The sequence below is a fragment of the Euphorbia lathyris genome, chromosome 1, assembly GCF_963576675.1.
Source record: "Euphorbia lathyris chromosome 1, ddEupLath1.1, whole genome shotgun sequence".
Taxonomy (NCBI): Eukaryota; Viridiplantae; Streptophyta; class Magnoliopsida; order Malpighiales; family Euphorbiaceae; genus Euphorbia; species Euphorbia lathyris.
In genome coordinates this window covers 139,070,264-139,094,194 of record NC_088910.1, presented here as the reverse complement: position 1 = coordinate 139,094,194, position 23,931 = coordinate 139,070,264, and the positions used below count along the sequence as shown (strand labels likewise).

The 23,931-nt window shown below is 37.8% G+C and overlaps 1 protein-coding gene across 1 annotated transcript; it reads right to left on the bottom strand.

Annotated features, from left to right (window-relative positions):
• Positions 1-584: 584 nt before the first annotated feature.
• Positions 585-3,095, bottom strand: LOC136215981 (probable rhamnogalacturonate lyase B). The gene is made up of 9 exons (XM_066002962.1): positions 2,995-3,095; positions 2,767-2,902; positions 2,460-2,630; positions 2,187-2,342; positions 1,908-2,108; positions 1,510-1,811; positions 1,316-1,432; positions 948-1,074; positions 585-824 (listed from the first exon to the last, which is right to left on the bottom strand). Exons 1-9 carry the CDS (start codon positions 3,078-3,080, stop codon positions 585-587), a joined length of 1,536 nt encoding a protein of 511 aa, XP_065859034.1. The 5' UTR covers positions 3,081-3,095.
• Between the last annotated feature and the right edge of the window lie 20,836 nt (positions 3,096-23,931).

Here is a 23,931-nt window from a genome sequence, read left to right as displayed (position 1 = left end):
TTATGCACATTTCTTTTTTTTCTATTAATAATTCATTATTATGCATATTTAATCGATATTAATAAGTGCATGCGTCAAATATTAAACAATAGAATCTACTAGTACAATGTTATATTAAGCAGCGCGTGTGATATAATGAACAAGAGAAGTAATTTTCTCAGTGGTAAGTAGGGTGGAGTGTAGATAGGAGAGCCCAAGTTTGAATCCCACATGTTGATTTGACCGGAACCCTATCAGTATTTCGGTTTGGTTGAAGATAGATTTTTATATCTTTTGAACTTGACAAAATCTGCTCAAACTATTCAAACTGGTGACAAATGAGTAGTCTTATTTAGTTAATTTTTACACTCATATTCATAATATAAAAAAGAAACCATTGATGACTAAGGAGAATCAAATCATGATCTTCTAGTCTCAAGAGATGGACAAGTTATGACCAGCCTACCTTTAGCTTTTGATAGCCACACTAGAAAGTAATATGGTAAGGGAAGAGAATTAATAGTATAATTTCTTTATTAAAAAGAATATAAGCAATTTACATTGATAAAAGTATATTCATAATAATTAACATATACAAGAGGTTGTCAATGTTGTGTAGGGGCTTCGAGACGAATATAGTCATACATGACACCATACAAGGGGCCATTATCTCTAGTTTGAGTTAGAAAGATAGTATTACTTCCTACAACAAGATTATTACAAGGCACATTTATGCTATACAACCAATACAACCCATGAATTCCATGTCTTGCTATTGCATTATCTTTCCCTATCAATCTCGTCGTAAAAAGAGGCTTTACAGCATTTTGGTTGTTGAATCGAACCTAATTCAGTAAACAAAACAAACACAATATTTCTATTAGTACCGCTAACACTGCATTGTTACATTGATTATTATAAAAAGAAATTGAAAATCCTAATTGGCTTTGAAATAAAATATTATATACTTGAATTTCGGCCATGGCAGCTGATGCCAAGGCCAACTGAAGAGTGTAATTCCCAGTCTGCTGAACAACTTTAAGTGGAAATACGATCTGCCATGTTGTTGGTTCATATGTATCTTTTCCTTTTCTCCTAGAATGAACCAACACACATATATATATAATTAGAACCAGCCCTAAGAAAGTTTAATCTATGTTATGTTGAACGGACAAATAACATTATTTCTAAAACATAACCTTCACAATGTGTCATTCAAACGAAAATCGACATAAACATGGACACGAAAAGCAAAAATGCTGTAAAAGAGTAATATATGTGCTAACATGGAGTTTAATCCAAGGACATGAAAAAGTGAAACAATTAATTAATATACCTTATAACATGGGCGAAGAACCAATCTTTAGTGTAATTACAGACACCAACATCATAAACAAGATCATTTTTTGGATATAAATCAGTATATCTTTCCCATAATCCGTACTGCCTATATCTGTGCAACAAAAGGATTAGTAATTACACAATGTTATTATGGAAAATAATTGTAGTAGACGAGAGGTAATCAATTACTTGTCTGTTGGATGATTAGTATATAGTTTGTTCATCAGTTTTGGGTTGGTGTCAGGCACGTAGAATTCAGCAGCAGAACGGTCAGGAATTCCAATGCTCCACAAAGTTGGACCATTTCTTGGAGGAACATATACAAGTGAACCTAATGTTGTTGTCTTTCCTGGTGTGATGATGATATCACTGTTATGCTTGAAATCTCCAATTACACCAGGAACCCAAGCGTACAAACTGTAGTGCCCAGGTCGAACATTTTTAATCAAGAAATTGCCTTTACTATCAGCTCGAGTCCAAAATTGGTAACCCTAAAACAACATTGATAACCCAATTATGTAAATAATTTCACCAAAAGCTTAAGCCAAAGAATATATTTTATTATAATCACTCACAAGATTATATACCTTAGCTTCGAATTGCCAAGAGCCAGGAATACCGGGTGCAGCTAGTCCGACATAAGCAGAATCAGCATACACCGGTGACTTCTCACTCGCATATTTATCTCGAACTTTTAGCTGACCCATAACAGTGCCTCTTTGATCAGAGGAAGGAAAATCTGGAGATTGAATAAAATTGTATGGCCAACCTTTCTCTTCTCTTAACATCTATATATATACAAAAAAAAGTAAGATAATATTTTTATAATGATATTTATAACGAATGTGTAGTGTATTGACAGATACCTGTGCTTTAGCATCGTTCCAATGCGCGAGAGGATCGTTCGTTCCGGAAATAGAATTAAGATATACGAAAACAGGACCCATAACTTTTTTCCATGCTTCTCCATTTCGGTATGATATATTAAAGTCCCTCCCGGAATAATGGGTGCTTGTAAACATCTGCATTTTAATTATATTATTAACGTATCTCATTCACATGGAACCCCGATAAGTTTAGCTACCAGACATTAAATTATAGGTTTGACGCATGAATGAATAGATATAGAAGTTACGAACGTTCATGACAATGGGGCCACAATGGGAGGTAAGGTCTTGTTTGACGGGCCCACCAGCATGGAATTCGTGGGAGGGAGAAATCATCCAGAAGCCAACGGGTGGATCATTTGATATCCACCCATGTACTTGGTTATGCTGGTTCTCTAGTGAATATTGGTACTTGTCATCTACCTACAATATTATCACAATATGTATTCATTATATTAAACTAAAATACCACTAATTCTAATAACATATATTAAGTTTTACCATTTTTTATTCCATAAATTTTATAAGTAGCTAGAAGTTAATATTTTAATAGTATTACCTCTCCTTTCAATTTTGGGTCGATTGGATTAGTTAAGAGAACAGCTTCAGGATATGCAAGTGGCTGACCGGTGGTACGGTCTTCCGGCATCGGCATCATCCGTTGTTTATCATCTGACACCGCCATGAAGTGAAACCTGTACACAATTATATATATTTTATTATCTTAATGCATACCTAATTATTTACAAATTAATTTAGGCAATTTAATACGGTTTTCCATTATTACTTCTCTTTTTGGAGCTTAAACACAACTCTAATTTGATCCATGTCAACATCAGGCCATCCTTTTAAACGTTCTAATATTGTATACATATACAAACCTGAACTTCCACACCTCACTATGTACCTGCATCAATTGAAATTTAATTAATATCATTAATCATAGTATTACAAAATATACATTAATTATTTTAGTAAAACTGACCTCTTGTCTACATTTAGAGGAACAGCAGATTTATCCTTTGGATTCCATTTTTTGGAGAATGAAATCTCTACCTGTTGCTCATCTTCCTTTATGATTTTAAAATCAGTGGTTTGTAACCTTAAAGAAAGAATAATTTAATTACAATTTCATCAGACATAATCAATTTATCTATCATGAAAATAATGATTAAATAATTTATATGTCATATGGGTTAAATTACTTGTCAAATATGTCAGACTCTCCAGGTCTACTCCAAACCACATCCCAATATCTGCACATAAAAAAATATTGTGTAATGTAGTTAGAATTATAGTTCAAAGAAAAACATATAAAATGTGATTTATCTAATTAGCTATTGATATATGTAAACAAATTCTAAAAAAATAAAAATTGAATCAACATTATCTTTTACATAGTACTAAATTAAATATGTACCCTCTATTATCTTCTTCATGTTTTATTTCAAGTACATTATCGATTTTGTTGTACTTAATTCCAATGACATCACCACTAGGAGAAGCAAAAGTGACTTCAACAAGTCCATTATCAATCACAACCTGATACAAAACATTAAAAAATATTTAAGAAAGTAACCGGAAAAGATATTTAAGATAAACAAATATTACTTCTTACATTATATTATATCTGTCATTTTTTTTTTGTTTCAATACAGAAAAGTATAAAAATAACACCCTTGTAATTTTATTGAGTAGATGTATGTGATATTTTTTTTACAAAATTAGAAACCAAGATAAGAAGAGATATAAGATAAGTAATGATTACTCGTTGATCCTTTAGTACGTGAACTTGAACCCCGATAGGAGAACTACTATTGGTCGTCTTTGAAGCATTACTACAAAAAATTTCGAAAAATATGATATTAAATTTGTCATCAGGTAAGTAAAATTTAGGATAGGTGGATTTATGAAGTGTAATATCAACAAAAAGGAGAAGAAATAGAAAATGTTCAAACTGGCAGAGATAATAATAAGAATTATTTTTGGGCTTTAACTATCAACTTAAAATTTTAATTCAATTGGTTCTTTGACACAAATAAGATTTATCTTCTTTGTCCATGCTGTGAAATTCTTCTCATATCATATACGGTGAAAAAAATATTCGGTACGCTAGTGTCCTAAAGTCAAGGATATCACATGCATATATAAGCTTACAATACATTCAAGGTTCATTAATAATAATTAAAAAAACTACATAATTTTATATTCAATGATTAGGGAAGAACCTGAATTCGATCTGGACAAAAGAGGAAAGGAAGAAAGAGAATCAAAAAAAGATTGTAAGAACACGCATCTTTTTCTTTTGTTTTGTTTTCCTTTTTGTGAGAATAAAACACAAAATAAAAAGATTAAAAAGGGAAAATAAAATAGTAAGTTGCATTGGAACATGATAGAAACCACAAAAAATTACTTAAAATAATGTAATTAGTTAAGAGAAAACAAAAGACATACATTTCTTATTACCAATGTATGACAAAACAAAGGTGGATTTGAAACCATAAGTAAGTTTTTGGTTGGAAAAGATAAAACAACAAAGGTTAAGTTACAAAATATGTTGTCCCATTTTTCATATTCCTTTATATGCCTTCTACTCGATATTTGACAAGTAGCATATTTATTTTACTTTAATCGTATTAACTTTGGTTAAAGTATGATCATTATGACGCGTGTTAGAAATAGAATGGGAGAAGGGTAAGGGCACATGGAAAATGGGAACAACATATTTTTTTCCCAAAGCTTATAGGTGTTTGAATAACACATGATAAAAGTCCTAAAAGTGAGAGCTATTTTTGTCTAGAAAAATTTAATAGGTTACTTTGAAATTCAGTTACAAGTTAAGGAGTATTTTTTTTATTTAGAAAAAAATTAATGTCAGTTTTCCTGACGCTAAACACTGCTTTTAGGTGGGAAAGTGTTTTTAAGATCAGGGAAAGAAATCTCAAATGTAATAGGAACTACGACCTTTTTATCTATTATTAATCTTTTATTATTATTATTATTGTTAGTAGTTGGTAGCCATTAAGTCATTTTAGAAAGTGAACTGATTCTCCTTGTATTTACCATTGACCATAACCTAGGAATTTATACATAACTAAAGATATCTCTTTTTTATATAACAAGAAGTTTTACATAAATAGGAAACTAAAATAAGAAAGTGAATAAGCTATGAAATGAAAGAAAATAAATCAGACAAAATAGGAAAAGCTAAGAAAAGAAAGTAGATAAATTAGACAAATAGGAATACAGTAAAACCTCTATATAGGAATACTCTATATAAGAATAACCTCTATTTTGTTATAAAAAAACTCGGTCCCAACTTGGGCCAATTATAGATAGGAATAATCTCCCAAACTTTATTTGTTATATAATTTTTAAGTCCCACATAATTTAGAAACTATGCCTCTATATAGTAATATATATATATATAAGAATTCAAACTAAATTATAAAATATTAAAAAAAAACTATTGAAATTATCTATGAGTTGGAAACATAAACTACAACTTGAAATTATAAGTATTCTCATTGATGTTTTACATTTTTCCCATAAAACTCTTCCAATTATTTATATATTGAAACCTAAACTCTAAATTTGAATTCTAAATATTTAGTTTGTTCCATTAATGTCTATTGTTATACATTATATATAAACCATGCATGCCTATGATAAAAATTTAAAATTTTATGTGTTTAGAAATTTTATTATACCAAACTCTATTTAGTAATAACCTCCCAATTGTTTTACAAATAGCCCGGTCCCAAGTGTATTCCTATATAGAGGTTTTACTGTATATACAGAATAGTGGAAATCATATTACGTGCCAACACTACAGAAATTTAATCTTTTATGATGCACACAAATTGTCATGCTTGAATACATGTTTTTTTTTGCCATGTCATCAACTTAATGAGATATGTAAAAAAATTCCTCCAATTTTAACTGCATTACTATTTTTTTTTACTAACATCTAAAATCACACGTACTATTTTAGCATAAAAAGTACTACAATTCTGTCCATCTATAAGTGCTTTTCCAATAGCAAAAAATGGTCTACCAAACAATATAGGTACATGAAAATCTTCTTCAATATCCATGGTAATGAAGTTGACTGGAAATATGAATTTATCCACTTTGATGAGAATGTCTTCCACTATGACTCTATGGTACCCAATTGATCTGTCGCCTAACTGTAGGGACACTCTAATGGGAGCTGGCTCCTTTGGGCCTAGCTTTTTTATAAACATTATATGACATAATATTTATGCTGGCTCCAAGGACGCACATTCCATTATCAATATTTATGCTAGCTCCAAGGACGCACATTGCATTACAAAAGGTGGTAAAACTGAGGATGATGTAGGCACATGTGTTAGTGTACTCTTTATAGAGTAGTGGTTTCTTTTTCTTCCTCGTGTGTGCTTGTTTTGGGTGCATTGGATGACTCTCGCTTTTCACTCATTATGTACCCAATTGATATAGTCTTGCCATTCCTTAAGAGGATGGCTCTCTTTGCGGTTATCCTTAGTCTTGGTTGGTAGAGTTCCGTTACTTCTGGCAGAGACCATGCTTGCCCGCTGGTGCATTTTAGTCTCTAGCCCTTTTACTAAAGCTTTGTTTATTGCATGAATTGTGCCATGATTTTCTCCATCAAGGGTTTCTTTTCTTACTACACAAGATATGATGGTGGGAATTTGATAAAATTAGGAAACACAATTCTCATTTCTCAGTAAATGCAGGAGCCCAGAAATGGCATTGCTTGGGAATTTGATAAGACCGAGAGAGAAATATATCCGAGGAATAATTTGAAAATAGTGCAAATCACCACTAATAATTCGGAAAGGCTTACCATCTTTCAAGAACATGTCATCCTCAATCTCAAAGCTTCAATCTTTAGCCTGAGGCATGAGAGTGAATTACTCTAAAAGAAAGCAAAAATTCTAGACAGAATTACTCTGATGAAAACCTTTCTATGGCGATGTAAGTGAGAATGAGAAAAGGATAGAGAATGGAGAGGAGCAAAGACAGGAACGAAGACACCAAATGATGTTAGAGATATGACGAGAAGTAGAAACAACATCGATTTGGGGCCTCTCTTTCACGCTATTAGTGCTACCAATTTGGATATCAGAATCATTATTTAAGGAATTAACACACTGCATGATTAGCAGTAGGCCTCTATCTAAACTAGAGCAGTGATTCATCAACTAAGATGCAAACTAATCAAATAGAAAACACAAAACGTGTAGTATAATAAATTAACAATGCTTGCATGATGAAGAATTTTGAGTTTCTAGAGAAACCCAAGGGGCAATCACATTCACATCAATTAGTTCATGTCAGCATGACCTAATGATAGAGGTAAATCGTATATATCAATGAAGAGTAAGTGGACTCTATTGTATCAAGCAGTAAAAGTTACAAAGAATAGTATCAATCCTACAGAGACTAGTACTTAATGCCCTATTCGTACTCTAATTCTATATTATCTAAGGATTGAATTAAGTGTTTTGAGTTTGTAACCTTAACTATTAATAAAATAATTAAACTAGCAAAGCAATTAAACAATTAATATGTTTAAATGTATGAATGGAAGACTAGGATTTAGGATCCCCATGCTAATTCCTATAGATCTGATAACTAGGGATGAACTTTCCACCGGATTCCTTCCCTGCGGGGGGCGTCGTTGGGTTCGATGGGGGGGAAGCTCCGATGCCAAAGTCAGTATAAGAATAATAGAATAAACTGTAATGACAAAGTAGGGTTTAGGAGAGCGTGAATGTGTACCTCAATAGCTTGGGATGCAAGCTATTTATAGTCATATAGTTGTAACCCTCGGTAACTAGAAAGTCTCCATTAATGCCCCATTAATGACGGTTACTGATCTTATTCAAGTATGACCATTAGCTCATTAATATGTTATTAGTGCCTTTGTCGGGAGTCAGCTCAATCGTTCGACGGGCGGATCGAGGCATGATGGCGGGTCTCCCGTAGGTTTGACTACGGATGATGTGTGGTGAAATCTAGGTGATTCGCCATGCGGATGTCTTGCTTGATACGCCACTACTTCCCAGACCGCCCGAATGCGCTGCCGTTTTGGTAAATATCCTCTTTGGCCCCGTGGATAATATCCCGATGTTATCAAGATCAATAAGTGTATGTTGTGTGGATTTAAAGGTTAACTTAAGACAGTGATTTTCCATTAGAAAATAGTAACTCTTGTCAAGAACTACTAAATCTACCTCAAACACTATTAGGCCGATGCTTGGTTTAGCAAAATCCCTAGTAGTGCTTGAAGGTGTTAAACGCTATGAAAACCAAGGCTAAGCCATAACCTAGACCACGTAACCGCACTATCCGGTTAAGTTATAAGATTAACTAATATGCTAAGTTGACTCGTTTACTTGGTTAGGTTTACAATTCAACTTCTCTACCTAATTACTTGGTTAGGTTTCTTAGATAGAGGTAACCAATACTTTTAGTTAATTATCTAGTTAATCCTAAAACACAACCTAAACACCTAGTTAACGATCCATACTTGTTAAGAACGGTTCATCGCCATCCTAGCCTATAGTGGCTTAGCTCATATCTGAGCTAAGACATAAGGGCATAATGGGATGGATTGAAGATGAAGTCATGTTCGACAAGCTTGATTTATTAATTTAAGAATAAAAGACAAAGAGGATATAGACACTACGCAAGCTTGAGTGTTATGGTTCCAGTTGTCGTGATACTTACAATAATCTCTTCCGCGTAATTCATCTTTGGATGGGATCACGTGTCTAGGCGGTAATGTGATGAACTTCTCTTTTAACAAGTAATCGAAAATCTCTTCCGTCTTTGAGACGTCAAAAGTATATTGGGTGGTCGGATTCCTTTTGACTACCTCTGGTGTTTTGGGATTTTTTAACAACACGGGACATGTTCGAGATCCGGTGTTTGTTAAATCGGCGATGGCTACCTCATGTGTTTGTACATCCCCTTGATAGCTTCCCATCGAGTTCTTCTTGCATCGATGATCTTCCCTCATCAGTTCCTCATACTCTGAAACCTTGGCCACCAACTAATAATAGTCGTGAAAGTCGATTCCCTGAAATTTCTTCCCGTTTTCGAATTCTAGTCCGCGTTGGGCAATCTTTACGAATTCGACCTGATAAAATTTGCAACCGGTTCCCCATGTCGCTGCGTCATCCGGGATAGCTCCGCAACACAAACCTCGGGCTCCGTTCGATAGAATTGGTTATGGAAAAGCCTTTCCATTTGCTCCCATACATGAATGGACCCTGATGGCAAAGTGGCATACCAAGAGAACGCTGGTCCCGTTAGTGATCCTGGGAATAGTCGCAAGCGCAACATGTCGAAGTTCATGTCCATGCTCAAACCACTGCACTGAAAGGTGAAGCGTGCCACATGCTCTACGGTGGATTGCCCTTCTTCTCCTAAAAATAAAGTGAAATCAGGGACTCTAAAATTGTGAGGTAAGGGATATAGTTGGTCGTACTGCCGTGGATACGGTTTTTGGAATTCGGGTCGGTACACCTCCCTCACGGCTGGCCCATAAATCTCTTGGACGACGTTCTTTATGCGTTGGGCCTCTCCTGCATTGTTGGTGGGTTCCACGCGTGTGTGCATCATCCGTTGTGGGTGAAGGCTGCTTCCCCTCCCATTGCCCCCCGAATTACGAGTATAGCTCTCCTCGTAATGTTCGGCATGGTTACTAGGCCCAGTATGAGACCTAAACTGCTGTTGAGGTGGTGGGACTTGAACGGGTTCTGGGCTGATCCTATCACCGCGCTCATTGAACCTGAGGTTTTCTTCTCGAATTGGTGGAGGGGTGTACCTTTCACCGGCACCTGAGATCGGCGTTCCTTTTCCATTGCCTGCCGGTCCTTGGGATCTTGACTTTTGTGAGAAAAGCTCAGCACATTTTTCTGGGATTTTGTCGATTTCTCCGGTTAAATCGACAATCCTCTCCTCGAGGGCCGGAACCTTGTTGGAATTGTTTATCGCCTCACTGTTAGCTTTGAACATGGCCTCGTTGCTAGCTTGCATCGCGCTGCATATAGCCTCATGATTCTCTCTCATGGTTTGTGAAAACCCATGTAGAAATTGGCTGATTTGCTTCTCCATATTTGCTATAAATGGTGTCATGTCGAATATGGGCGGGTCTTGAGGTGGTTGTTGGTTTGCACCTCCACTATGGCTCACGGTCTCTGCCACAAAGCCTTCGGGCATTCCGGACTCATTGTTATGATCTTGGTTTTGATTTTGACTCTCTTCGGAGTCCGATGGAATTGGATCTTTCCCGGTGTTCTTCCTAGGAGGCATCCTCCGTGAGTACTTATAGGTGAAAATGATGAAATCAAGTTAGTAATCTAGTGTTGAAAAAGAAAGAACAAGAAAATAAATAAATACTTATTAATGGAATAAAAGCAAAACATGAGAAACAAGTGGTTTAAAAACTGAATGAAAAATATATACGTGGTATGAAAATAAACGGGCTTTTAAATTTTTTGGCTAAGCTAAAAAAACAAAACGTCCCACTGGGCGTGCCAAAAATTGTTAGCGTTAGCTGATAGGGGTATTTTACCCCTATCTTTTAGCGTGATTTACGGTTTAATTTTAGAAGAAATAAATAAGTTTAATTACAAAAAAAGAGTGTTTTTAATAAAATAGCGAAATAAGAATAAAGTCTGTGCTTCTAGCTAATTTCCCTCGTTTTTTATTAGTTTAGGAAATAAAAACGTCAAGCTAATTCGGCTCTCAAGATTTGTATTTCAGGTACGAGCAAGGAGTAAAAATCTACTCAAATACGCGGGGCGTATCATCCTATACGCGGGGCGTAAAACATGGTGTCGGGAATAATTGCCTTATCCACAGACACCACGTGGAACTGACTCAGCATACGCGGGGCGTATGACACCTTACGCGAGGCGTATGACATATGTCGGAAATGATTGGCCTAATCCTGAAAGTCAGACTGCACTGTCTCCTCGAGTCAACTCTTTTACGCGGGGCGTACTTCAACTACGCACGGCGTAGAAGCTCCAATTCAAGCAATAAAACTTCAGAGACTCAAACACGCGGGGCGTACTTTATCTACGCGGGGCGTGTTTGAGACAACGAGACACGGAATTGGTCCACATGCAGGAGATTTCTGACGGAAGGGGCATATACGCGGGGCGTGCCTTACCCTACGCGGGGCGTATCATGGGATTTCTGCACCAAATAATGTTGCTCCATACTTGTACCTTATGAAGTTACAATTCTACCCCTAGCTTGATGTATAAATAAGAGTGACTAGCACTCATTTAGATACCTTCTACCTCTACTTTACTTCTTACCTTACCTTGAACATAGCTACATTTTGCTTCTTTTAGATAGTTGTTGTATAATTTTGGTTTTAGATTCAGTTTATGTAATAAAACTCTCCCACCTCGAGAGCTTGTTCGGTTATTCCGGCATTCCATCAACATTCCACTCCATCATTCGTCACCAAGCTCGAGAGTTCCACCTCCAAGTCCTAAGAGACGGCCTTGAGTCCGGTTGGCTAGTTCCGAGGGCCGATTCTTCCCTCTTCGCTTGCTAATTAGCTTGCACTCTTCCTATGTACTAGGCTTGGTTGTATTCCTTATTCACGCTTTCCATATTTATGATATATGATTTGCAATTTCCGTTTCTATATACGTGTTAATGTTTATTGCTTGTTTTGATGCTCATAATTGACTATTGTGTAGGGGTATGCGATTTCCGACGCCATTCGGGCTATCTTTAGGAATTATATAGGTGTTGCCTTACCGGAAGTGACGCACCGGAAATCGTAGGAATTGACAAGCCACGGAACTTACGGGCCCTAGTTTCTAATTCCCAGCATTAGACACGCCTTGACTAGGAACCACGTAGTCTAAGTACCTCACGGATCGGTCGAACTACACGTAGTCGTGTTTGCAAGAGTAGACCATTAATCGTATATATTCGGAGTCTTTGTTTGTCATATTTATAACTTATCATCGCCATTGCACCTCGCAGAGTATTTGCTACATAAATTTGTCTCACTAATACTTTAGGAGTAGTTTGTAGTTGGTTCCCACATCAACCCCAAAGTATTCGCCGCTTAAATAACGTATAAAACCGAGTCGTCTAATACTTGCAGTTATAAATCCCGTGGATTCGATACCCGGTCTTAACCGGATTATTACTTGATACGACGGGGTACACTTACCCCTAAGTAGTCGTAGCGTCTAGTAGAGTTAAGAGCAATTTGTAAAGAACACATCCATAGGTATAGAGTCCGCACTCATAATATATACATTTCGTCGTAGAAACTCTACCACTAGGCGTCGCGTCTATCAAGTTTTTGGCGCCGTTGCCGGGGATTTATAATATCTTGCAATATTAGACAAAAACGTTTTATTGTTAGTTTAAGCATTTGTAAATATTATTTTCTCTTTTTGTGAATAATTTATTTCGTTCTATGTTGTTACTAATGATTTGTTTTAGGGTATAATGCCTCATAGTCGTCATCGGTGGGACGACCGCATGGATGACGAATGCCCACACTCAACCTCGCAATTTGATGTGGTAAACTCTTTGCTTAAAGATATTCATGAAGGATTATCTAACACTGAGACATATTTCGGGGAAATAGGAAATCTATGGGCCATATTGAAGTCTCCTCGTGATTCCGCCGCGGACGAATCAAGTCGAGAGTCCAATTCGGTTTGTCAAAATGGGAAGCTCGAGTTAATCGGGTTTTCTCAAAAGGATTCCCCAAAGAATAAAAGTCATCTCAGTTGTGAGGAAACGGACATCGATGAGCCGGTTGTGTGCGGACCCATGGAAATAAATCTAAAGCTAGAGGAGTCGAAGGTTCCTTCTACCTCGGAACATTTCGCTCCTTTTGAATTACCAAAGGAGTCAAATAGAGAGCAAACTAAACTCTTCGATAATTTCTGTACATATAGTTTTTGGTTTTTGTCAAATTCTTTTGAAGCGAACAAACCATTTTGCAGGTACGGGTTGTTTATTCAAGAATTTGAATTCCTAACGCGAATGGAAGCATACACCTAGGAGGAGGTTCAAAGTCGAGCTACTTCGACTCAAAACGTAGCACCGGTTTGAGTTTCTCGAACCACTTGTTTATATATATTATAAACGTTTTTCAACTTATTTTTATTTTTGTTTATCTCTACTTCTAGTATTTTTACGTATGCCATTGTTAGTTTCCGCCATCTCATCATCTTCCCTTTCAGCTATCATTTTATTTTTACCCTCATTTTATTTTCTTTTGTATCCTCTTGCATAAATAAAATAAGAAAAACAAATCCCATATTAATCCAAAACATTTTTTGAGCTACGCGGGACGTACAACCCCATGCGCCCCGCGTAGTTGTGTGTCTGCCCGTTTTACTCAATAAAAGACACACTACGTGGGGCGTATCCTCTGTCACACCCCGCGTACCCATCGTAAGTAAAACCTTTTCGAATAAGCACCACGTGGGAGGACACGCCGGACGCACCCCAGGGCACGCCCCACGTATCCTCGGGGAGTTGTGAATTACAACTCCCCATGGCAACTCCCTTTCCCTCAAATTTCCCATCACTCATCTTCCCCATACACCTTTTCCACTTCCACACTCCACCTCCCTTTCCATCCAATCAACTTCCACCTTTTCAAATTCAAACTCCCTCCACAATAAATTTTAACTACCTCCTTAATTACAATTTAAATAATAAATAAAAATATTAAGCAATTAATAATTAAACATAAAAATCATAAAAACTCATTAAAAACTCATAAAACTTAAAATTAAAAATCAGAAAACTGATCAAAAACCGAAAAAAATCTTTCCACCTCCCCCTCTTACGCGGGGCGTATCTCCATATACGTCCCGCGTCCTAGCCCGTTTTTCCACCAAAAAGGGGCAGGAGGTGCGATACGCGAGGCGTGCCCTCTTTCACGTCCCGCGTACCGCACCAATTCTTGCGAAAAATAAGCTCAGGGGGAGGGATACGCGGGGCGTGGCCCCTTCACGCCTCGCATACCCCTCTGGGAATCCGAGCTTTGCTTGGATTTCCCACTTTTCCCCTATTTAAACCCCTCGTCTCCCTCTCTTTCTCACTCACACAACCTACCTACACTCTCTACCCCTCATCCACTCCTCTCCTATCTTTCACCACCATGGTTAGGCGAAAACATTCCGCCGACATGCGTCCTCCACGATCCACTAGGGCCCGTTCTTCCCGTTCCGCACAAAATCAACAACCATTACCCGAACGGGAGGGGACACCACCACTTACCCGCCTACATCGGGCTCATTTTCATCTCCTAACCGAGGGGGAGGCCGAGCACTACCAAACACTTTCCGCCGCCCACTTTATGGAACTCCCATACATTGAGCGGAACACTCTTGACCGCTTCGACCTTGGTGGGGCTTTCGTGGAGCGCCTCCGTGCCCTCTCTTGGTATGATCACTTTCTTGCACGGCACCACGTTTAACCCTCCTTAGTTTTGGAGTTCTACACCACCCTCACCTCTAACAACGTCCCCGGTGCCGCCCTCTTCAATTTCCGCCTTCACAACCACCCCTTCACCATTGATACCCAATGGCTCCGCAATCACTTCACCAAACAAGCGGAAGATGGTATCTCCCATTGGCCCGAGGATGTTTCCGCTCGTGATTTTTGGACCTCCATCACCGGGTCCGAGGATTATGATGTCTCCAACCTCCGCCCCTCTCTCATTCGTGATCCAATCCTCCAACTTCTCCACCGCTTCATCTCCGTGTACTTTTCGGGGAAGTCGGAATCCACCAAGGTCAACAAGGACGAACTTTTGGCACTCTATTGTTGTGTCAACAACCGTGCCTATGACCTCTCCTATCTTGTGGCCGTCCAACTCCACCACATCTCCACCCGAAAGCGGGGCAAGATCGGGTTGGGCCATCTAGTCACTCTTTTCGCCACTTCCGCTCTTGGCGAGGCTACCCTTGCTCGCCTCCCAAGCCTTTTGCCTCGGCCCATGGAGAAAAATGCCTTCAAATCCCTTAAGCGCTCCACCTCGGGCCCGGGTGAAACCTCGGGGGTGGCTCACTCTCACGAGGAGGAAGATTCGGATTCGGATATGGGCCTCAATTTCAGTCCTCCACCTAACCATGACTTCAATTCCATCTATGCTCGGTTGGATATCTTGGAGGATAACCAACGCCGGGACAGGGTTCATTATGACTCCCAATTCACCACCCTCAACACCCGCTTCGACTCCATCGAAGCACAACAACGGGAGGATCGGGTTCATCTCGATGCTCGATTCGATGCCCTCACCAACTCCTTCGCCTCCTACTTTAACGTCCATGGCAATCCGCCTCCACCACAATCATGGTTTCCATTTCTTTTCTTTTTCATGTTTTCTTTATGTATTTTTCTTTTTGATGTTGTTTTTCTTCTTTCCTATGTTGTTTTCATGTTTTTAATGTACGATGTTGTTTTTAATTGAAATTGTTATGTTCCGTTTGTGTTTTGTGCTTTCGTTATTTTCGTTTTTATTGTTTAGAATAACACCACGCAGGGCGTACCCCATGGCACGCCCCGCGTACCCATCATTTTTATGCTTAAAAAAGTTCAGAAACTCAAACACATGGGGCGCCCTGTTCCTGCGCCCTGCGTATTTGAATCTCTGACTCTAAAAACTATAAAAACACCGCCTTATGCGGGGCGCCCTTCCTACGCCCCGCGTATTTGAGTCTCTGACTCCAAACGCAATAAAAATGCTACCCTACGCGGGGCGCCCCCTGGGCACGCCTCGCGTAGGGCCCCTGGCCACTTAGGGTCTTCTTTTCCTTCTTTACTTTATTTTTGTTTTTGTTTTTGTTTTAACTTCTTTTTGCGACGCCCTTGGAATAGGCATCATTTTAAATAACGCGGAGGGTCGTGCAACCCCGCACTTTTAGTTTGGTTTGCACTACCAAAAACAAAAATAAAAATTTAATAACAACAAAATAATTAAACTCACTTATTACTCTTTAAAATTTTCCCGACATGCTATCCCTCCTTTGGAAATTAATTAGAGTTCCGTTATTTGTCATCAAAAAAATAAAAAGCGTCGGAACATAAAGGAATGATTCAATTAAGAGATTTTAGTCTTGATCTTAAAGTTAGGGAATTTGTGCAAAGCCTAGGTTAGTACTAAACTAAGGCATTGAGTCTTAACCCAAATGTTATCTCCATAATGAACTTTAAAAAGGCAATAAAAACGGGATAGTTGAGAATTTAGCGAAGACTTGATAGTACACAATTTAAAACCCGAATCTTTGTGAGGTGTTTTTGAGCCTAAAGGAGTTCCTACGAGAACTCCAATTCTTTCACAATTTTTCGAGAGCTTTGACTTCACTCGACTCATAGAATTTACATCCAATACCGGGTTAAGTACACTTATTTTTTGTAAAAAGGCAATAGATGATAAACCGAACCCACTTAGGCTAATTTTTCTTAATTTATTTTTCTCGTTTTCATTGAACATTAGGAAACCCCTTCGAGCCTATTAACCAACTTTTTTGTTAATACCCTCTTAACATTTAACCCTTTTTCCTCTTGTTAAATTACCGACATAATCAAGTTGCACCCGAATTACCCGAAATAAGTCACGGCCTTAGCAAATGAGCACCATAAGCTCTCAAAATATTGTTTTTGTGCCTCTATCAAAACAAAGGATACAATAAAAATAAAAAGGCATTCTCAAGCTCCACCCGAGCAATTTTGAAGTATATCTTGTAAAATTCGATAAGGCCAAAGCAAAATACGGTGCGATCATAAGTCGGTATTTTGGAACTTGAGTTTCTTTAAACTAACCACTAAAGAAGCCACCCACATTACAACCCCCCTCCGGGTTCATTTTTAATATTGCCTAACCATATTTTAGGAGGAAAAACCCGGATGAAAATGCAAATTCAACATGATCTCGAGTAAGTGCAAAGAAGAGTGCTAAAACACCGACCCACCTAAAATTGAGCGTAAGAGCGAAATCCCTTGGTGAGGTACTATCGGGTTCTCAAAAGATAATCAACCCCCGTTAATATTGCCTATTAAATCTTGATCATGGAGGTTTCAAACAAGTTTTGTACTCAATTGTTTGCGTAGGTACTTACCGAAACCTTTGCACAAAACCATAACTTTGAAATCACGCACTTGGCAAAACCAACCTTCGGTTTGTTTCTTAACTTTCTCAATCCCTTGTCTTTCGATTTCTTTTACTTGAGGACAAGTAAAACTTTAAAGTCCAAGGAGGAGGGGTATTTTACCCCTATCTTTTAGCGTGATTTACGGTTTAATTTTAGAAGAAATAAATAAGTTTAATTACAAAAAAAGAGTGTTTTTAATAAAATAGCGAAATAAGAATAAAGTCTGTGCTTCTAGCTAATTTCCCTCATTTTTTATTAGTTTAGGAAATAAAAACGTCAAGCTAATTCGGCTCTCAAGATTTGTATTTCAGGTACGAGCAAGGAGTAAAAATCTACTCAAATACGCGGGGCGTATCATCCTATACCCGGGGCGTAAAACATGGTGTCAGGAATAATTGCCTTATCCACAGACACCACGTGGAACTGACTCAGCATACGCGGGGCGTATGACACCTTATGCGAGGCGTATGACATATGTCGGAAATGATTGGCCTAATCCTGAAAGTCAGACTGCACTGTCTCCTCGAGTCAACTCTTTTACGTGGGGCGTACTTCAACTACGCACGGCGTAAAAGCTCCAATTCAAGCAATAAAACTTCAGAGACTCAAACACGCGGGGCGTACTTTATCTACGCGGGGCGTGTTTGAGACAACGAGACACGGAATTGGTCCACATGCAGGAGATTTCTGACGGAATGGGCATATACGCGGGGCGTGCCTCACCCTACGCGGGGCGTATCATGGGATTTCTGCACCAAATAATGTTGCTCCATACTTGTACCTTATGAAGTTACAATTCTACCCCTAGCTTGATGTATAAATAAGAGTGACTAGCACTCATTTAGATACCTTCTACCTCTACTTTACTTCTTACCTTACCTTGAACATAGCTACATTTTGCTTCTTTTAGATAGTTGTTGTATAGTTTTGGTTTTAGATTCAGTTTATGTAATAAAACTCTCCCACCTCGAGAGCTTGTTCGGTTATTCCGGCACTCCATCAACGTTCCGCTCCATCATTCGTCACCAAGCTCGAGAGTTCCACCTCCAAGTCCTAAGAGACGGCCTTGAGTCCGGTTGGCTAGTTCCGATGGCCGATTCTTCCCTCTTCGCTTGCTAATTAGCTTGCACTCTTCCTATGTACTAGGCTTGGTTGTATTCCTTATTCACGCTTTCCATATTTATGATATATGATTTGCAATTTCCGTTTCTATATACGTGTTGATATTTATTGCTTGTTTTGATGCTCATAATTGACTATTGTGTAGGGGTATGCGATTTCCGACGCCATTCGGGCTATCTTTAGGAATTATATAGGTGTTGCCTTACCGGAAGTGACGCACCGGAAACCGTAGGAATTGACAAGCCACGGAACTTACAGGCCCTAGTTTCTAATTCCCAGCATTAGACACGCCTTGACTAGGAATCACGTAGTCTAAGTACCTCACGGATCGGTCGAACTACACGTAGTCGTCTTTGCAAGAGTAGACCATTAATCGTATATATTCGGAGTCTTTGTTTGTCATATTTATAACTTATCATCGCCATTGCACCTCGCAGAGTATTTGCTACATAAATTTGTCTCACTAATAGTTTAGGAGTAGTTTGTAGTTGGTTCCCACATCAACCCCAAAGTATTCGCCGCTTAAATAACGTATAAAACCGAGTCGTCTAATACTTGCAGTTATAAATCTCGTGGATTCGATACCCGATCTTAACCGGATTATTACTTGATACGACGGGGTACACTTGCCCCTAAGTAGTCGTAGCGTCTAGTAGAGTTAAGAGCAATTTATAAAGAACACATCCATAGGTATAGAGTCCGCACTCATAATATATACATTTCGTCGTAGAAACTCTACCACTAGGCGTCGTGTCTATCATTAGCTAATAAATTTTGGTAAAGTAAAGTGGGATAATGAGTGTGGAAAAAATTAAGAACGTAAAAAACGAGTATAGACACAACTTTTGGTAGCTAAGAAAAACAAAGGTCCCACTGGGCGTGCCAAAAATTGTTAGCGTTAGCTAATAAATTTTGGTAAGGTAAAGTGGGGCGAGGAAAAAAAACATGAGTCGTGTTTAAATGCAAAAGGGTATTGAAATTTTTTGGCAAAGCTTAAATAAAGGTCCCACTAGGCGTGCCAAAAATTGTTACCGATATTTTGCGAATATGCTAATTTCAACCTTGTCACGTGTGGTTAAGATGCGGGCGTGCCAGAGAAGATTATTTCTCAATTAAAAATGGTTAAGTTTATGGAATTTGCGCGCCAAAACTTGAAATCTAAAAGAGGCGACTGACGAGGGACGCAAGGATTGAAAAAGTCCCTCTTGGGTCTCTCGCGCCGTTATAGAAACTTTGCGAGATAAATTATTTTTATTTAAGCTAATGTGGATAAATTAAAGACGGAAAGATAAAGGAAATTAAAGTGCGAAATTGACACGATATTTGGGAAAATTGGTATTTATTGATATGAATAAGTGTTTGAATACATATGTGCAAAGTAAGCATTAAAATGAAATGAATTACAATTGAGAAATCTCTATATTAAACATATAGGTAATCAATTGAATTAGAATAAACAAATCAATACAAAGAATTGAAATGCGATAAAATAAATTGAAATTCAACAACAAACTCGGAGCCACAATAGCTATCTCGGATTGACGTTGAATTTTGGTGTTGGTGCGAGGTTCTCGGAGAGCAATGCGGTCGGTCGGGCCCGTATGGTGTACGATCTTGGCAATGTCAAAACGTGTGGTAGGCAAATGGGGCAGATTTAACCTTCGACTTTGGGGAGCTCGATTGAATGCTTAAGAACTCGGAATTGGACAATTAAATAGTCTAAATTTAACTTCAGAATGTCAGGAACAAACTTCTATAAGGGATCTAAGGCTAAAACGAATTTTAAAAGGGAGAAATTGAGAGTTGAAAATAACTGATCGAATCTGGAAAATTCTGGAAACAGAATAGCTAAAACGATTTGGGCTGTAAAGATTGGCTTGTAAATAGAGTTTCTGAACAAGGAATTGGGAAAATAAATACACTAGATCGAACTTCAGGACGTCAGGAACAACTTTGTTGAAGGGATTGAAAGCAAAAAACGACTTTAAATGGACGAAATCGGGCTTTGAAAATAAATGAATGAATCTGAAAAATTAATTTGGAAACAGAGTTCTAGCTAAGAATTGAGCAAATTAAGAGCTTGGGAATGCTAAATCGAATTGAAAAAACTTGGAAAGAGGCTATTGGAACTTGGATTAAAACTAAAGGAAGCTAAAAGAAGGAATCAAAACTAAGAACTTGAAGAACAAAAAAGAAGAACTTGAAGAACTAAGAACAAAAGGAACTAGAGATTAAGCATTGGAGCTTTGAGAGGGGGTTTTTGTTGTGTTGAGTGTGTGTTATTATGAAGAATGGAGGGCCTATTTATAGTTTTTTGGAGTGGCGTTTTGGTAATTATTTAGTGGTATTTTGGTAATTATTTATCAACTAACCCTTATTTTTCTCTCTAACCTTGCCCACTACTTTGCCACATCATCAACTTCCTCAACTTCCTCCAACTACCACTAATCTCCACTAACTTCCATGCCACATCACCCCACTACCTTGTGTTTAGAGAAAATCTTAAGGCTTGGACCTAGATGTAGGGATGGGGCTAAGCTTGTAGGTTAGCCCGTGGCTGTGTCCGGATGCGTTCTGAGAAATCGGTGACCGACAACGGGCTCCGGGCGAGAACTGACCTCTAGTTCGCCGAGAGAAAGAACACGCCCCGCGTATGTCTGGCTACGCCCTGCGTAGTACAGCTTCTGACCTTGGTGCGTCTTGTTGATGTGTTTTACGCGTGGCGTAAAGTGAGGTACGCCCCGCGTAGTGGAGCCTTTGAAGTGGAACGTCTTCGGATGGCTGGTATGCGCTTTGCGTATAGGAAGGCACGCCCCGCTTGTTTGTGCTTCTGATCCTGGAGCGCCTTGTCGATGCGTTTTACGCATGGCGTATAGGAAGGTACGCCCCGCGTGTTTGAGGTGAGTTTACGAATATATTTTCATTTTTTTTTATTTTATCATTTATTATTTTCTAGATAAAATATAAACTATATCCTAAAATCGAAACCCAGGGCGGTAGGTTTCTTTTCTTAGCCATTTCAAATAAAATTCGAACCCTTAATCTTGCTCAAGACTAACAAAAATAACAGTACCAGCCCTTTGTTAGCCACATTTGAGCCTTTTTTTCCCATTTTTGACACACCTTTGTTCGAGTCCCTTGGCCAGGGACGTTCTAGCCATCAGAATTTGTATATTCTTTCATTTATTTCTATGTTTAGTTGTTGCTTTGAGCAATGTCCATATTCAAAAACCACAAGTTCGTTAAAGTATAAGGATTCAATTGAATAGTCCTTTAATTATATGTGGTTATGCTTCAAAAAGTGTCTAAATGGACATTAGCATGAAAAGCAGTAGCTTTCTTATTCTAGCTTGAAGTATTATCTTTAGTAAAAAAAAAGAAAAAAAAAGCCTCAAAGAAAAAAAAAAAGAGAAAAAGAAAAACATCAGAGACAGGAAAAAAAAGAAAAAAAAAGCAAAAAGAACAAAACAAATTTTTGTTTAGTTTGTTCATTTCGGTTTGTTTATAGTTGATTAAGTCCGTCTCATTCATTCATTCTGAAGTTTGAGAATTGTAAGTAATTTGTACATAATTGTGTTTTGGTTTTCATTTTTGGCCATTTCCATTTTCATCAATTACCCTTCTCATTCATTTCCTTTCCAAACCCTAACCCCAGCCAATGTTACACCCTGTTTTAAGTCCCTTTGATTTATTGATTGAATTCATACTAAGTGGTGGAGATTTGATATATTGGCAAGCTTATGGTAATTTCATTCTAGATTGCGACTTGAGTGATTCCTTGAAAACTAATCATAGCCTAAACACTTGAGTGCAATGAGTGGCTTCCGTGAGGGTGTTGTTGATTTTAATTCATACCTTATGTACATGGTCAAAAGCTTGTTTTCTGAGATTTTTCAAGTGGTTACATTGTATGTTTAAACATGAATAATGTCTTAGCTTTGAGAGTTGATGGCTGATAATCTTTACATTATGAGGGGGGATTGAGAAAGGTTGGTAAACACGAAATCATAAGAGTAAAGAGCTGTTGACATGATCTGATATGCTTGGGGACAAGCATTGGGTAAGTGTGGGGTATTTGATAAGTCTCCAATTCAACGTTCAAATGTCCACTTTAGTGCTAGGTTATTTAATTAATTTGGTGTTATTCTGGGTATTATTGCTTGTTTTGGTTTGATTTGCCTCCATAGGACTCAAATGATTAAAAGGAGCAGAATTGGGCTTAATTAGAGAAACTTTAGACCAGAAAGGAATTTGGTGCTGAATTAAAGGAGCTGAAGCGAAAATGGAGTTAGTCTTGCCCAAGACTAAGGACCTCCGAATCTTCTAATGTTCAAATTGACCAGGACCTTTTCCAACTCGAAATAAAAGGCAGAAAATCAGGGATTTGAAATTTGTAAAAGAGGTTGATGATTTAGATAGATATTATTTTGTTACCCAACTTTTAGGAGAGGGTTTTCTCTATAAATAGATGAGAATTTACACCTTGGGGGAGAAGTTCTTTTTTAGGTTTTTTTCTCTTTTTGGTTTCTTAGTTAGCTTTATTTATTATCGTCTTTAATGGCTATCATAGTCGATTTCATGACTATGTGTAGCTAAATACTTTATTCGGTTAAGGGACTAATCAAAGGCGAGCATTATTTTCAATTGTGAGATTGTTGTTCTTAATTTCAGTAATCTAATTTTATGTGATCTGTTTACATATTTATTGATCTATGAAATCATACCTTCAATGAAAGTTCAGGTGAAGGTTTGGCCAGACTTTTGCTTTTTCATTCATCGAACAATGTTAGGAAATAGGATTTGTAATCATCTGAAATCCTAGCTATTATCAAGCGTATGAATATGTAATTTGGTTTGAATCGGAATCGCTAAGAATTCGGTTAACTTAGGTTGGGTCCTTCTAATTCCCAATGCTTTTGACAGATTAAATTCTAAGCGCTAAGCTAGAACTGTCTGTCGAATAGGAGCTTATCTTTAGGCGCTCTAGGATTTGCTTTACAATTAAGGAAGGATTAGGTCGGGAATGAATAAGGAACGGCTATAACCAATCCAGATCATGTTAATTAAGATAATGTCTCACTGTCAATGATCGATGGGAAATAATTGTTTGGCCTGCGGAATCTCCTTTAACTGAAATTCCAACATATAATTTTACATTCAATTTCAGTTTGATTCTGCAATTTTTATTTATTCATTAATCAATAATTTCAATCCCCCTTATTTATTTTTTGTTAATTGCTTGGTTATATTTGTGATTAGATTAGTATTAATCCTTTGGGTACGACCTTTACTTGCTCTTTTACAATTTATTTTCGGCTAAGTAAAGTTATAATTATCTTTGGTGGATTCGACACCCATCACAAATGCAGACTGAGTTTGAAATGTCGATGATGGAAGAACTCAACTTCTTCCTTGGACTTCAAATC

Bases quoted from the DNA above. Each gene is read 5' to 3' on its own strand.
- LOC136215981 (XM_066002962.1), bottom strand. From the start codon at position 3,080: ATGTATACAATATTAGAACGTTTAAAAGGATGGCCTGATGTTGACATG. The intron at 1,812-1,907 runs GTATATAATCTT...ATGTTGTTTTAG, and splicing joins CTTGGCAATTCGAAGCTAAG to GGTTACCAATTTTGGACTCG. The intron at 1,433-1,509 runs GTAATTGATTAC...TTTGTTGCACAG, and splicing joins ACTAATCATCCAACAGACAA to ATATAGGCAGTACGGATTAT.